The 14921-nt window shown below is 36.6% G+C and overlaps 1 protein-coding gene across 4 annotated transcripts in view; it reads left to right on the top strand.

Annotated features, from left to right (window-relative positions):
* The window catches only part of SCAF4 (SR-related CTD associated factor 4), a 63680-nt gene that overhangs the window by 24228 nt on the left and 24531 nt on the right, over positions 1-14921 (top strand). For 2 of the 4 annotated variants that reach the window (XM_004711322.3, XM_045284579.1), the window contains exons 4-12: positions 3240-3401; positions 4255-4390; positions 4797-4936; positions 5575-5751; positions 10660-10868; positions 11157-11262; positions 13056-13223; positions 13665-13750; positions 14644-14834. In XM_004711322.3, the coding sequence (XP_004711379.1) occupies positions 3240-3401; positions 4255-4390; positions 4797-4936; positions 5575-5751; positions 10660-10868; positions 11157-11262; positions 13056-13223; positions 13665-13750; positions 14644-14834 (1375 nt within the window). The remainder of the gene's footprint in view (positions 1-3239; positions 3402-4254; positions 4391-4796; positions 4937-5574; positions 5752-10659; positions 10869-11156; positions 11263-13055; positions 13224-13664; positions 13751-14643; positions 14835-14921) is intronic. The other 2 variants (XM_045284578.1, XM_045284580.1) reach the window with 2 other exon arrangements.

Below are 14921 nucleotides of genomic sequence, written 5' to 3'. Positions count from 1 at the left end.
AACCAATTAGGAAGAAAGATGAAATAGCTGCTTTAGTAAAAATTTATAGTTTGAGGGATGGGGGTGAGATTTATAAACAGCCTCCCCCCACTTTGGAAACCCTGTGGAGCAGATCTACTCTGCCCTATAGGACCTCTTTGAGTCTAAATTGATTAGATGACTTTGAGTTTTCGGTTGGATATGTTCCTAAAACTTGGGGCATCCCCACTTTTTCCAATGAATTTATCCATAAGTTTTTGTAAAATATTCCATTGCATGACTATTAACATGATTCATTCAGCCAATTGGATGTTTAGATATTTCTGGTTTTGTTCTTGTTTTCATTTAATAAACAGTACTTCATTGGCTACAATTGTGAGTGGACAAAATAAATGCATCTTTAGGATATATTTATAGGTGTGGAATTGTTGGATCAAAGGTGGTTTGTTGCTGCTACTATCTTTCTAAATTATATTTTGTTAGGATTATACACAGTAAAAATATACCAATTCAGTGGAGGTTTTTTGTTCAATTTTAGTGACTTCATAATCTGATTTGTGCAACTGTTTTCGACTCTTCTGAATTGTAAATCAAAGATTTTAAAATGAGTCCTGCTTTGTTTGTTGTTTTTTGTTCAATTTTGATGGCTATGTGCTAGAGGGGAAGGAGCTGGAGTTTTATTTGAGGAAGATCAAAGCTCCAAAAGGCAAATAAATCTTCCCATCCTAGCACATGTATTAAAGGTGTTTATTCTAAAAAAAAAAAAAAAAAATGACCTCCTTTTAGTTTTGATTCTCGGGTACTGTGCTTCCTGAATAGAATTAAAGTGGACATGTTTTGGGTTTTTTAAAAATCATTTTATTGGGGATTCTTGTAGCTCTTAAAACAATCCATACAGTAATGTAATCGAGAGGAATTACTGTAACCCAAATGAAGGCTGAGCATGATAGTGGGACAAGAGAAAAGTCAAAGGAAATAGAGGAAAGACCTAGGAGGCAAAGGGCATTTATAGAGGTCTAAATAAAGACATGTACATATGTAAATACATTTACATATGTGGATGGGGAAATAGATTTATGTGCATATATTTATAGGTTTAGTGTTAAGGAAGCAGATGGACTTCGGACCTCCACTCAAGTACTCCCCCATTGCAAGAATACTTTGTTTTATTAAACTAGCATTCCATGATGCTCACCTTCCCTACACAAAATTGCTGAAGACAAAGTGGGTGCATAAGCAAATGTGAAGAAAGCTGATGGAGCCCAGCCATCTTATATAGCGTCTAGGGTCTTAAAGACTTGAAGGTGAACAAGCGGCCATCTAGCTCAGAAGCAACAAAACCCACATGGAAGAAGCACACCAGCCTGTGTGATCACAAGATGTCGAAGGGATGAGCTATCAGGCATCAAAGAACAAAAAATCATATTGTGACGGAGTAGAGACCCAAAGCCCATGTGTAGGCAATTGGACATCCCCTTATGGAAGGGTCACAGGGAGGAGATGAGCCAGTCAGGATGCACTGTAGCAACGATGAAACATACAACTTTCCTCTAGTTCCTTAATGCTTCCTCTCCTCCTCCCCCTTCCCCCCTAACTATCGTGATCCCAATTCTACCTTACAAATCTGGCTAGACCAGAGGATGTACACTGGTACAGATAGGAACTGGAAACGCAGGGAATCCAGGACTGATGATCTCTTCAGCACCAGTGGTGAGAGTGGCGATACTGGGTGGGTGGAGGGAGGGTGGGGTAGAGAAGGGGAAGTGATTATAAGGATCTACATATAACCTCCTCCCTGGGGGATGGACAACAGAAAAGTGGGTGAAGGGAGGCGTTGGACAGTGTAAGACATGACAAAATGATAATTTATAAATTATCAAGGGTTCATGAGGGAGGAGGTGGTGGGGAAGGAGGGGAAAAAACGAGCTGATACCAGGGGCTCAAGTGGATGGCAAATGTTTTGCGAATCGTGCGGGTAAGGAATATACAGATGTGCTTTATACAGTTGATGTATGTACGGATTGTGATTAATTAAGAGTTGTATGAGCCCCCAATAAAATGATTAAAAAATCCATACAGTTGCCAAGATCATTTCCAAAATATTTTTGTTCTACTTGAGCCCTTGATATCAGCTCCTCTCTTTTCCCCTCCCTTCCACCCTTGTGAACCCTTGATAAATTATAAATAATTATTGTTTTCATATCTTAGACCATCCGCTGTTTCTGTTGTTTGTCCCACGTTTTTCTGTTGTTTCACCCACGTTTCTGTTGTTTGTTGCCCTTGGGGGAAAGGGAGATATGTCGATCCTTGTGATTCTCCCCCTTTCCCCTTCCGTTATGGTATTGCTACTCCCATTACTGTCTTGGGTGTTTTATCTTGTTGAAAACTCTTATCTGTCCCAGAGTACATGCTACAGTCTACCCGGATTTGTAAGGTAGAACTGGGGTCATGATGGGGGAGTGGGTGGTGGGTATTAAAGAACTAGAGGAATGTTGTATTTCATCAGCACTATACTGCACCCTGGCTGGCTCATCCCTTCCTTGTGTCTCTTCTGTGAGGAGATGGCCAATTGTTTACAGGTGGGCTTTGGGGCTCTGCTTCAGCCCCCCTTGTTCACATATATTTAGTCATTTGTTTTAGGTCTTTTGATAAAGTGGACCTGTTATAACTTGATCTTTTTGATAGCAGGATGAATTGGAAGTTACTCTATATTGAATAGATTTATAAAGTACTGTTGTTAACTCTTAGAAATTGTATGTGGGGAGGTAAAGGGATAAGAAGAGAATAAAATATTTAGAGTCCAAGATACCCAGCGAATGGTGGTTCTGCATAGACTTTATGGGAAATTGGACCACTTTGCTGATTTACTCACTTCCTGTCATCAGGTCAATTCTGACTCAGAGCAACCCTGTTGGACAGAGTAGAACTACCCCTGTGGGTTTCAGAGACTCTTAACTATTTGCAAGAGTTAAAAAGTTTCATCTTTCTTCCTCCAAATGGCTGATGGTTTCAAACTGCTGATTTTGTGGGGTTAGTAGCCCAACTCATAACCCATTACACCACCAGGACTCCCTCATATATACCTGTTATCTAAATTTATATTTCTTTGTATATATGAATAAAAGGAAACTTCAAAAAATTGTAGAAAATTAAAATTAGAAGATAATAGAAAAGTTTGTGTGCATCTCCAAAACGTTATATAAATGTCAGATCGTGGTTTTAGTTTTCTTGTATTGATTTTTATGTCTTGATCTTCACAGTGTAAACCAGAATACAAAGTTCCAGGATTATATGTAATTGACTCAATTGTGAGACAGTCTCGTCATCAGTTTGGAACTGACAAAGATGTTTTTGGGCCAAGATTCTCAAAAAACATAACTGCTACATTCCAATATTTATACCTTTGTCCATCTGAAGATAAGGTATATTTAGTAATTTTAAGTTAAAATTTGAAATCTCATTGGATTTGTGTTTATTGTTACTTATTTAAGTTTGTGGTATATTAGATGTTGGAGGTAGTAATAAACAATATCTTTGTCATGAACTTTAACAACCCAGTATTTTTCTGTAGCTGGTCATTTCGTAGAGAAATTTTACAATAGAAAAAGCTCATCTCAGATTGTTGCCTATTTCAGGAAGAAAGGACCAATAGTCGATGCATTTTTCAGGACACACACAGAGATGTTAGGGTATAAATGGTATTATTAGTAATCAGACTGCAGTGCTTAATATATATATAGCAGAACAAGGTAGAAAAAACATTAACGATAGTAACTTCATTCTGATAGATGAGGAAAATATACCGGCAAACGTAGAATAGTGAAATATTAGAAACATTTACAATAAATAACATAAGTTTGAGTGTAATAGATTCTATGCTTATTTTCTTGGAAGGGACTCACAGTTGTGGTTCAAATCTACACTTGAAAGGTAACTCCTTGAGTAGGAGATAAGTTATATTAATGAATAACAAATCTTTTTTGTCACGATTGCATTGTAACTAATGAAAATTATTGAAAACATCTAAAATGTTTATCATTTACTCTGTTCGTTCTTTTACATTCATACTTCTCTGTTCCGTTAGGATACACCACTAAAGAAAGACTGATTAGAGTGGTTTAATCAGATTATAATTCTGATCATGGATTTTATTTCATTTGTTTAGAAAATGCCTTCTTAATAATGGAATTGTTAGCCTAGAGAACTTTTCTCTTTAAAAGACATAATAAATTATATCTACTAGTATTTATTATATTATGTTTTCTCACATTACAGAGTAAAATAGTTCGAGTACTAAATCTTTGGCAAAAAAATGGAGTATTTAAAATTGAAATTATTCAACCTCTTTTGGACATGGCAGCAGGAACCAGTAATGCCGCCCCAGTAGCAGAAAATGTTACTAATAATGAAGGTAGGGTCAAGTCTGTCTTTGAACCTAGGTACTATTAGAACTTTTTTTTAACATGACAACTTTTGAGTTTGTCTATATTGCTGGAATTTTTCCGTAAGGATAAAACTTTTTACAGCTTGGAAGCTGTGATTTATTTTTTCATCATTGTTTTAATAAAAATGTGCTCTTCTGGACTTATTAAAATATAAATTCTGTACCACATAGCATTATATGTGTTTAATTCTTTGGTACCACAGTTTATTATACTATATGGTTATAATATGATCTAAATTAGATATTATATACAATATTCTAAACTAAATGGGATTGTACTTTCGTGAATAAGCTTATTGGATTGAGGAGACATTCATAGATTAGCTAATTTTCTTAAACCTAATGTTCCCTGCCCCCTCCTTTTTTTTAAAAGGTTCACCTCCACCTCCTGTAAAAGTTTCTTCTGAACCCCCTCAAGTCACTACTAACTCCATACCAGCTGTGCCACAGTTGCCCAGCTCTGATGCGTTTGCTGCTGTGGCCCAACTGTTTCAGACTACTCAAGGGCAGCAGGTAAACTACCTACCTACGCAAGGATTGGGTTGTGTTCAGGATTTAGGTACTATCATCAGTATGAACTTCACTATGAATGAAGTTTTCCATTCCTAATTAATGAGAACATTCAAAGGAGAAAATAGGTCTACTTCTTTACTGTGCTTTCACTAGGGAGGTAATGGCACATAGAATAAAGGAAATTGGAGGGAAAAATCAAGGGGACTTGGAAACAGCAACACTTCTTAGAGAAAACTTCAGAATTGCTACTATTGTTCACATTTGTAGCATGTCTGATTCTGCACCCCACCCACCAAAATTATTTGAACTGGGGATATTTTTTTTCATTTTTCGGGAAAACTTATATTGGCCTTATTCACAATTCCTTATACTTTCTCATCTCCGTCACCAGCAGTTTATATCACTGGGGTTACAGCAGACATTTTTAACCTTTTAACACATACATTATATCTTTAATCTCTTCATTCACAATAAATTTAACCATTAGTAAGAAGTGGACCACCACCCCCGCCCCCCGGTTTACTCTGTACCTATTGCCATTTTGAATCACGTGCAAGGATTTTTCTTTGTTTGTTTTTTATTAAGTTAACTTTTGATACTATGATTATACTTTGTTGTGTGGTTTATCATTCTTTAAGCTTCAGCAGATCCTTCAGACTTTTCAGCAACCTCCAAAACCACAATCTCCCGCCATTGACAATGCTGTGATGGCTCAGGTTCAAGCTATCACAGCTCAGTTAAAGACAGCTCCTACACAGCCACCTGAACAAAAAGCTGCTTTCCCCCCACCTGAACAAAAAACTGCATTTGACAAGGTACGCATATCTCACACAACCCACCCCACTGTTTATTTCACTCACTTTGGATGATGGAAGTTACGCCTTCTGTAGTTTGCCTGTGGATTGTTCATTTGATTGTTTTGTGGTTTGGAGGAATTCCTCCCTTACAACTGAAACATCGATCCGTTTTTCTGGTTATGGATTTAATAAATGTTCCTTGCCAAAAAATGATCAGAAATAAAGGAAAAGAAAGAAATTCACCTTGCTTCCTATATACTTAATATGTAAATTTGGGCAAGCTCATTGTCTTCCAGCTGATCTGTTGAGCTTTGAGGGTTCCTTTAGACATAGTTAAGAGGCTGCCACTAAGGATACAGGTGTGTTGAACATGAACAGCTCAGAGTTTCCTATTGAAATTTAAACCAAATAACTGCACTCTTTACTATTTTATGTCTTGCCTAGTTAATCAAAATGTATTGCTTGCAAAGTTTCAGTTCACACATGCCCAAATATTCCAAACAACCTGCTTGAACATGTCCCTGCACCCAGTGAATAGTTACAGAAGACGTCTGTCAGTCATGCATTTGGCTTAGTCTTGTGAGGATGCCTTCAAAAGTAGGGTCCAATTAGAACAAAAACATACAAGCGGGTCTGCTGTGTCAGTTATATTCAAGGTAGAGAGGTCAATCAGCTCAGAATGTTACGGAGAATTGATTTTTTGCAATGAATTCCAAAGGGATAATCTTGATTTTTCTCAAGGACACAGAGGTTCCAGGGGGACATATTATGAAGACATTTTTTAAAAACAAACTAAAAAACTTTATTGGTGAAACAAAGGCCAGAAAAGTTGTACTGAGAAAAAAAATTCCCCATCACAACAAGGCATCTATCCATTCTTCATGGGCATTCCTACAAGAATTTTTTGGAAAACCTTATCACATGCACCTAGCACCCTTAAATAAAAGTGGGATCTACTGTATATTTTCCATATAATTATTTTTCAAATAAGATTATACTGCGGCCATCCTTTTAAACTGGTACGTAAAGAAGTGTGCCTCATTGTATAGCAAACGTAGTATAAAAACATTCTATTTTGAATCCATCCCGTGTTGGTAGACATTGAGCTTATCTAGCATTTTTCATGACTGCAATGAAGGCTGAAGTTTGCATGATCTATACATTATGCACATTATGTAGGTTTTCTATAGGGTAGGTTTCTTTGAATTAGCTGTGCCAGGCTGAAAAATAAAGCTCTCATTTCTATGTGTATGTTTACGTTAATAAATTCTCTCTCTTTCCAAGGGCAGTGGTATTCAGCCTTAGAAAAAGAGGACAGCACTGTCAAATTATCCACCAAAAATGTCTACTAATTTTTTAATCTCACCTGCAGTCTTATGTCATTGTGGGTGAGGGTAGTGTTTTGTATTACTGTCTTAGTTTTAGCACGCTTAGGTGCAAAATTTTACCTAATTGAGAAATTGCATCCCTTTTGTAATTGGTATAGTATTTCTTGTGAATTTAATGTCTTTGCCCATTTTGCTATTTTGCAATTCATAGAATGGATTTCATAATAGAAATTACAAGCTGTTGAATTTTTCTCATAAGTTGTCTTTTGCTCAAAAATATGGAGTATTTTGCAATACAGCAGTAAACATGTATAGTCAAATTAGTCCTCTTTAATTGAATTTAGGAGAAAATAGCTCTTAAAGAATTATATGTTTTCTGGTACTTCAATGTTTTTATTTTCATTTTTGTCACCTCAGTTCATCTGGATTTTAACTTAGAATATGGAAAAGATAGTTAAATCTTTATATTTTGTTATAGGAGCCCTGGTGGCACAGTGGTTAAAGCACTTGGCACTATCCCAACATTTGGTAGTATGAAGCCACCAGTTGGCTCTAGGTGAGAAGGATATGCAGTTTGATTTTGTAAAGGTTTACAGCCTTGGGAACCTTATAGAGCAGTTTTAATCTGTCCTATATGATCTCTTTCAGTCTGAATCAACTCAGTGACAATAGGTTTCGGTATTTTTGTTTGTTTTCTGTTTGGGGTTTAATCAATGTTTTTTTTGTTTTGTTTTTAATCATTTTATTGGGGGCTCTTACAACTCTTACCACAATCCATACATACATCAATTGTATAAAGCTCATTGGTACATCCGTTACCCTCATCATTCTCAAAACATTTGCTCTCCACATAAGCCCCTGGCATCAGCTCCCCCTCTCCCTGCTCCCCCCTCCCTCATGAAGCCTTGATAATTTATAAATTATTATTTTGTCATGCCTTATATTGTCCAATGTCTCCTTTCACCCACTTTTCTGTTGTCCGTCCCCCAGGGAGGAAGTTATATGTAGATCCTTATAATCTGTTCCCCCTCTCTTCCCCTTAATCAATCCTCTCCACCCTTAATCAATGTTTTTATGTCTATTTCTGAACACTTTTATCTTCCACTAGTAAATATCTTTATTACTGCATCATAAATCACATCATTTATGCACTCACTACATATTGTGAGATGTTCCCCAACGTCCATTTTTCTCCTAACTTTGAATATTGATAGGTTTACTTTTTGAGATGAACTTTAGTATGTATTTTGGGGTTTCTTTGAATTTTACGGGTTAACTTTGAAGGAACTGGTAGCTTCTTACACATAATCTCCATTTATTTAAATCTCATCCTTCACATATCTCTTATACTTTTCTCTTGTGCTATTTTTATCTTAAATATTTAATCATTATTGTTTAATGTTTTATAATACTTTTCATTTGGTTGAAGAAGCTATAAACCCCCTGCCATGGGGTCAGTTCTGACCCTCTAGGACAGAACAGAACTGCTCCATAGGATTTCCAAGACTGGAAGTCTTTATGGAAGCAGCCTGCCTCATCTTTCTCTGCAAAGCAGCTGGTAGGTTTCTGCCCTTACCATTAGCAGCCTAGCACATCACACACTGCACTGCCAGGGCCATAGAGGGAAACTAATGATTTTCATTTTTATTTTATCTTGTTAATGGTTACAATATTAAACTCATGTTTTCTAATTAACACTTAGAGATTTTTCTAGGTAGCCTCCAAATTTTACTTTCCCTTTTCTAAATTTATACCTGTTTATTTTCTTAATGAATTAGTCACCAGAAATGTTCAGCCGAGCTGGTGGTCATCGTATGTTCTTAATTTGAGTTTAATTCTTTCAGTGTTTTATCTTGAGTAGGCCAAATGCTTCTCAGTTTTGTTGGGTTTAGGAGCTGGAATTCTTTGTTTTTCCTTTGGTGAGAAAAATCTATTTTCAGTTTGTTGTTGGGAACGAGTTATTGTAGCTGTTTCATCAAGCCTCAGTTTCATAAAAAAAGGTTGTTCTTTTTTAAAGACGCTGGTTGATTTTTTAATTGATTGTGTCTTTTTTTTAAGTAATGGGTTTACATCCTAAAATCTTTAAAGAATGTGCCTATTTGTGACAAATTGCAAAGATCATAGTTTTTTTGTTTTCATGTTGCCTCTCATTACTTGACTGGCTTTGCCTTGATGTTTATTTACCCCACCATAAAATAATGATAATAGTACCTATATTTTATGGTTACCATGAGGATTAAATAAACTCATTGGTATAGAACAGAAAGTGAAAAGGCCAATGTGGATGTTTGTTTAGAAAATACTATTTCTCTCGGTTATAATAAGAACTTTTATCACTGACTGAAAATTTTAATAGAAACACAAGTTAATACTGTCCCCAAACACTGTTTACACTTAGTTCAGTCTTATGTGAGTCTTGTTCAGAGAGAAAAGACTGCCTTTCCTAATTAAGAATTTGGTTGTTTAGTAAAGTAGGACCAGAATTCCTAGCAGAAAATCACAAAACCCGTTTACGAGTTTGAGTTTGAACTCCATGAGCAGAACAGACAAAGCATGAGAAAAAGGGCTGCATATTGGAGGGGAAAGGCTGAGGGCCCAGAAATCCAAAAGACCTGTTATCCACGTTCTTCTTACATTGATGGGTGGACAAGCTTGATTATGTTTCATAGTCACATGTGCCGTAGTTTCCTTATATGTAAAAAGTGGAAACTACCTTGCAGAGTGCTATAAAATGTTTTATGTAATCTCCCAATACAAAATAGGTGTTCAAGATATTGTCTTTCTCTGTGAATAATGGTGACCTTATTTTTAAATGGCTGTTCAAATCTACCAGCCACTCCACAGGAGAAAGGAAGGGCTTTCTACTTCCATAAAACTTAGTCTCAGGCACCCAGCTGAGTCTGAGTGGACTTGATGGCAGTGAGTTTGTGTTTGTTTGGTCCCTTACAAACAATCATGCTTGCTTTACAGAATTCCTTTTTTAATGGAAGTCTATGGTATTTAAAGACTTGTAAGTTTTAAGAAAATCTTAGATTTTTAAGAAAGAAGTTAATGCACAGGTGGTCCGGCTTCCTGCCCCTGCCTGGTGCCATTCTCCTTGAGACATTTCTTTTTCACCTGGAGCAGCATATGAATATTCTTCTGTATACATTTATAGTAACTGAATAAAACAATCCCTTTGTGCTTTTTACAGCAGACTCAAAATGTATACCCATTTCAGTGTATGTAAAGTTCCAAAATTCATTTTAGTCTAGGAAAATGAATATTTTAGTAAAATATTTCTGTTGCTAAATTAACTATGAGATAAGCATGTAGAAAATAGTAATAAATGAAACACTGTACTTACAGTTGAGGAGGGAAAACTGAATAGACTGTAAGGAGACTCCAGAAAGTATGTGGACAATTTCCATTTTCCATGAATTTTTAGAGCCTTTTATATTTGTGTCAAATTGCCAATGGCTATGAATCGTGACCCCAAGGGGCATGTGGAACAATAGACTGTTGTTTGTAGGAATGTGGTAAATTATATATTGATGGTAACCATCTGTAGTTTTGTTATTCAATAAATTAAAGTAGAATATTGATATGCCTATTCCAGAAGCTGCTTGACAGATTTGATTATGATGATGAGCCAGAAGCTGTAGAAGAATCAAAGAAAGAAGACACTGCTATCCCTACCACTACTGCCTCCACTGCTGCTCCCACCACAGCCACCGGGCCTCCTGTTGTGCCTCCTACTCCTGCTGCTGTTGCCGCTGCCCCCCCTGCTGCTGCCCCCACAGCTTCTCCTCCTCCACAGACCCCATTGTACGTTTCTTCCTTTTAACCACTCAGTGGATCATTGTTGGAAAAACGTGGTACTTTGCCACACAATCTGTTCATTTGTAGTTACTGTTTTATAAAATGAGGTAGTGATTCAGGTTTTCTCCCAATTGAGTGAGCCAACAGATATATGTTTGGATAATGCTAATTATATTGATGAATATTTGGACAATTTACACTTTAGTAATATGCAGACTGTTGTTTACTCATGAATGCTGTTCTTTGTGTTTCTGTGTTATAATTGGTTTAAAAAGATAATTTATTTTATTTTAGTGGATTTCCTGGTGATGGTATGCAACCGCCAGCATATACGCAACATCAAAATATGGATCCATTTCAGCCCCGAATGATGGGGATACAAGATCCAGCGCACCATCAGGTACAGATGATTTTCCTTCAGCTGAGTTTTAATAACCCAGGATGTGTTTGTTATCGCATGTGCACTTCACAGATGAGTAGTTTCCTTTTTGGAACTGCTTACATAGATCTTAAATGCCAATAAATACTGTTGAGCATACATTGAATGGAGTAGCTTTGTGCTATATTAAAACAAGTGCTAAATCCCATTGAAGCTTTATTGTAATAATAGGTACTTTAATTGAACGAAGAAAGACAAGGCTCTATACCCGTAAAGAGTTGCAGTCTCAGAAACCCACAGGTCCAGGTCTATCTACCCTGTGCTGTAAGGTTGCTATGCATTGGAATTGACTCTGGTAGAGGGAATGAATTAAGAGTTTAGAGAGTGATAATGGTTTTTTTGTTTGTTTTAGGAAAACAGTCTGTTATACAGCTATGTTGGGGAAAGATGTTGAGTGATGGCATGGTTTAGAGAGCATTCTAAGTAAACCGACACTTATGTGGTCCTACTAGGATTAGATCCTTAAGAGATTTTTCTGATTGTACTACCTTTCCCGTTATCTCACAGAAAAGTACTGGCAGATGAAGTAGGCTTGCACATCTAGAATAACCTTAAAACAGTTTTGTGACACTAAATCTTCTTGTCCTATTCTGCATTAACACAATCACTGGGGGGCCCCCCCTTTTTTTTATTTGCAATTTTTGTGATAAGATGTTCATTTCACAAGTTCCCTCTTGAATAGACAAAACATTTCTCCCTTAAAATATTTGTTTCATCACAGTCTTTACATTTCACCTTTGATCACTCAGGAATCTCACATAAAAGCCACATAACATGCTGGAAAGTTGTAGGAAGTGGGTAGAGATTTGTTCATTGGTTTGTTTGTTTGTTTGTTTTTTAGCAAATCCTATAAATTAGTTTTCTAAATTTAGCTGCATTGGAATTAAAGGAGCAAATGAGGTCATCCTGGACCCCAATCCAGAGCAGCAGCCAATTGCAAGAGAAATTCATAATTTTTTCTTAATTATTCAGTTATTCCATTGCACGACAGGTTTAGGAAATAACACTTTATAGCTTTAATAGAAAAAACGAGTTGATAAAAATCTCTATAGTTATATTCATTTTCTTGTCTGGATTGTGTTCAGTCTGTGTATTTGGTAATATGAAACTAAGATGGTGATGTTAATGACTTACTGATGAGGTTTGAGAAGTATTTTCATAAACTTAATTAACTATGAGAAAACCTGTGAACTTATTTCCCACGTGTTTAATGGTTATTAAAACTTTGTCATTCTTTAAATGATACTGTTTAAATTGCATATCTAGAAATGGGTTAGGTTGTAGTGTAGTCAGCATTATTATGGTGATGGAAGTTTAAATTCTAAAAGTGCCTGCATTAGTTGAAAACTCCCCTTGAAGAAAGTAAAAACACAGAACCTAGAAGTCACTACCACTTTTCCCATCAAAGGGGTTACTTGTTTTTAAAGTTCAGTCTGTCACATTGTTTCTTGATATAAATATAACGGTGTTTTAAATATAAGCACAATCAAATCTAACAACCAAATTGTATCCATAATTTTGAAATGAGTTATGTCTATCCTGTATATTTAGCCAACTTCTTTGGATAAAAATTGTACTTATAGGTATTGTTTAGCAGTGTTGCATGCTACTGTAGTGAACTCACAAAATCCTTACTGTGCAGTTTTTCTTTGGTCCAAGGTGATTGGCGTTTTATGTATTACATAAAGACTTTTGCATTCTTTTTGGGACTTGTCGTTTAAAAGTTGTTCATATACTTTGTTTAACAATGAAAGGTTCCACTTCCCCCTAATGGACAGATGCCAGGATTTGGACTTCTTCCTACTCCTCCTTTCCCTCCCATGGCTCAGCCTGTGATCCCCCCAACGCCACCAGTGCAGCAGCCTTTCCCAGCTTCCTTTCAGGCTCAGAACGAACCGCTTACGCAGAAGGCACATCCGCAGGTAAAACTATACGCCGGGAATATTCTCTTTTTTGCCTTGTGTATATAAAAACATATTATTTGCTTGTGATCTTCAGTTTTTAAATTGAAGAATGGCACTTTGAGCATGTACCTAATCCTCTATGCTCCAAGTTTTCCATCTAGGAAGTGGGCATCCCATTACTACCCACTTCTGTAGAGTTCTATGAGACTTGTGATGCGTGTTGATTGCTTAACTGTTGAGATCGCTTATTGAAATAGAAACCTCCAGACTAATCTTGTAAATCATATAAGTCTTTTTAGTGATAACCAATTATTACTAAATTGATAATTTGGTCCTTACTAAAGAAAACTGCTTCGATGTAAGAGACTTCTAATTTAGCACTTGTTAGAGTTTGCTTTTTTGCTTGCTTATATAGTTTACATGTGTTTTTTTCTTTTTCTTTCTTTTTTTTTTTTTAAGGAAATGGAAGTAGAACAACCTTGTATTCAAGAAGTTAAGCGCCATATGTCTGATAACAGAAAATCAAGATCTAGGTCAGCATCCAGGTAATTTATAGGAAATGGTTTCCAGTCCTCTGGGGTTTAGGCATGGAGCCCCTGGTGGCCTCGTAGGTTACTCATTGAGCTGGCAACTGCAAGGTCAGCACTTAAAACCCACCAACCACTCCCTGGGAGAAAGATGAGGCTTTCTACTTCCATAAGGAGTTAAAGCCTCAGAAACCCCTTGGAGCAATTGTACTCTGACCTGTTGCATCACTATGATTTGGAATCAACCCGATGGCGGTGTGTGAGTGTGGCTAAGAAAACAGGCTAAAATTGTGTTTGATTAATTTCACATTTACAGACAATTAATAAAATGGCAATTTGATGGCTATGTTCATATGTGTGCAGTAGACTGGTATTCAAACAGATGAGTCACCCTGCGGTCACCTGATCATCTTACCCACATTTTTGCCCTTTGAGTTGCTCTAATACCTGTGTATACAATGTAGAATTATAGGAACTACATACCCAAAGTTCCTCTACAGCTTTTCCAACCTACAAAACTGTGGAAAGATCGTGTCATAAATTATGATTGGATTACATTCTAGAGTATTTTTTACTGCTGAAAACATTTTTACTAAGATCGATCACAGTAGAAGGTATTTCAGTGATGAAAGTTAGCTTCTTGCATTGTGCGTACTGTAACAGGACTCAGTATTGTACCAAAGAAACTGAAGATGACAGGTACTTTGAAAAACTGAAAAGCCTTATTTATCTGGTTTGAGTTCTGTATGTGCTTTCTAACTAGACCTTTAATCAATTCCTTGCTATAGTAAATATATCCAAATATTTGATTACTCGGTGATATGTTTTCTTACTCAGATTAATACATATAAGAAACTATTTTTGTTTCCTCTCCCCGTACTGTTTCGTCTCTCTTCCCGTGAAACTTCCAGATCACCAAAGAGAAGGCGCTCTAGGTCTAGTTCTCGGACGCGAAGATCTCGGCATCGGCGTTCGCGATCCAGATCCAGGGATAGACGGCGACACTCTCCGAGATCTCGGTCCCAAGAAAGACGAGATCGAGAAAAAGAGAGGGAGCGCCGACAAAAGGGCCTCCCTCAAATCAAACCGGAAACTGCAAGTGGTAACTAACCTTCCACAAACTTCCTGTGTTACATTTTGTGTCATGAGTTTAAAATGTGTTATAAGTGCTAGCAAAGTTATAAATGAA

The sequence above is a fragment of the Echinops telfairi genome, unplaced genomic scaffold, assembly GCF_000313985.2.
Source record: "Echinops telfairi isolate 266 unplaced genomic scaffold, ASM31398v2 ScPeMD7_7469;HRSCAF=8507_0, whole genome shotgun sequence".
Classification (NCBI taxonomy): domain Eukaryota; kingdom Metazoa; phylum Chordata; class Mammalia; order Afrosoricida; family Tenrecidae; genus Echinops; species Echinops telfairi.
The sequence above is the reverse complement of the archived record's forward strand: the minus strand, read 5'-3'. Positions and strand labels throughout refer to the sequence as shown.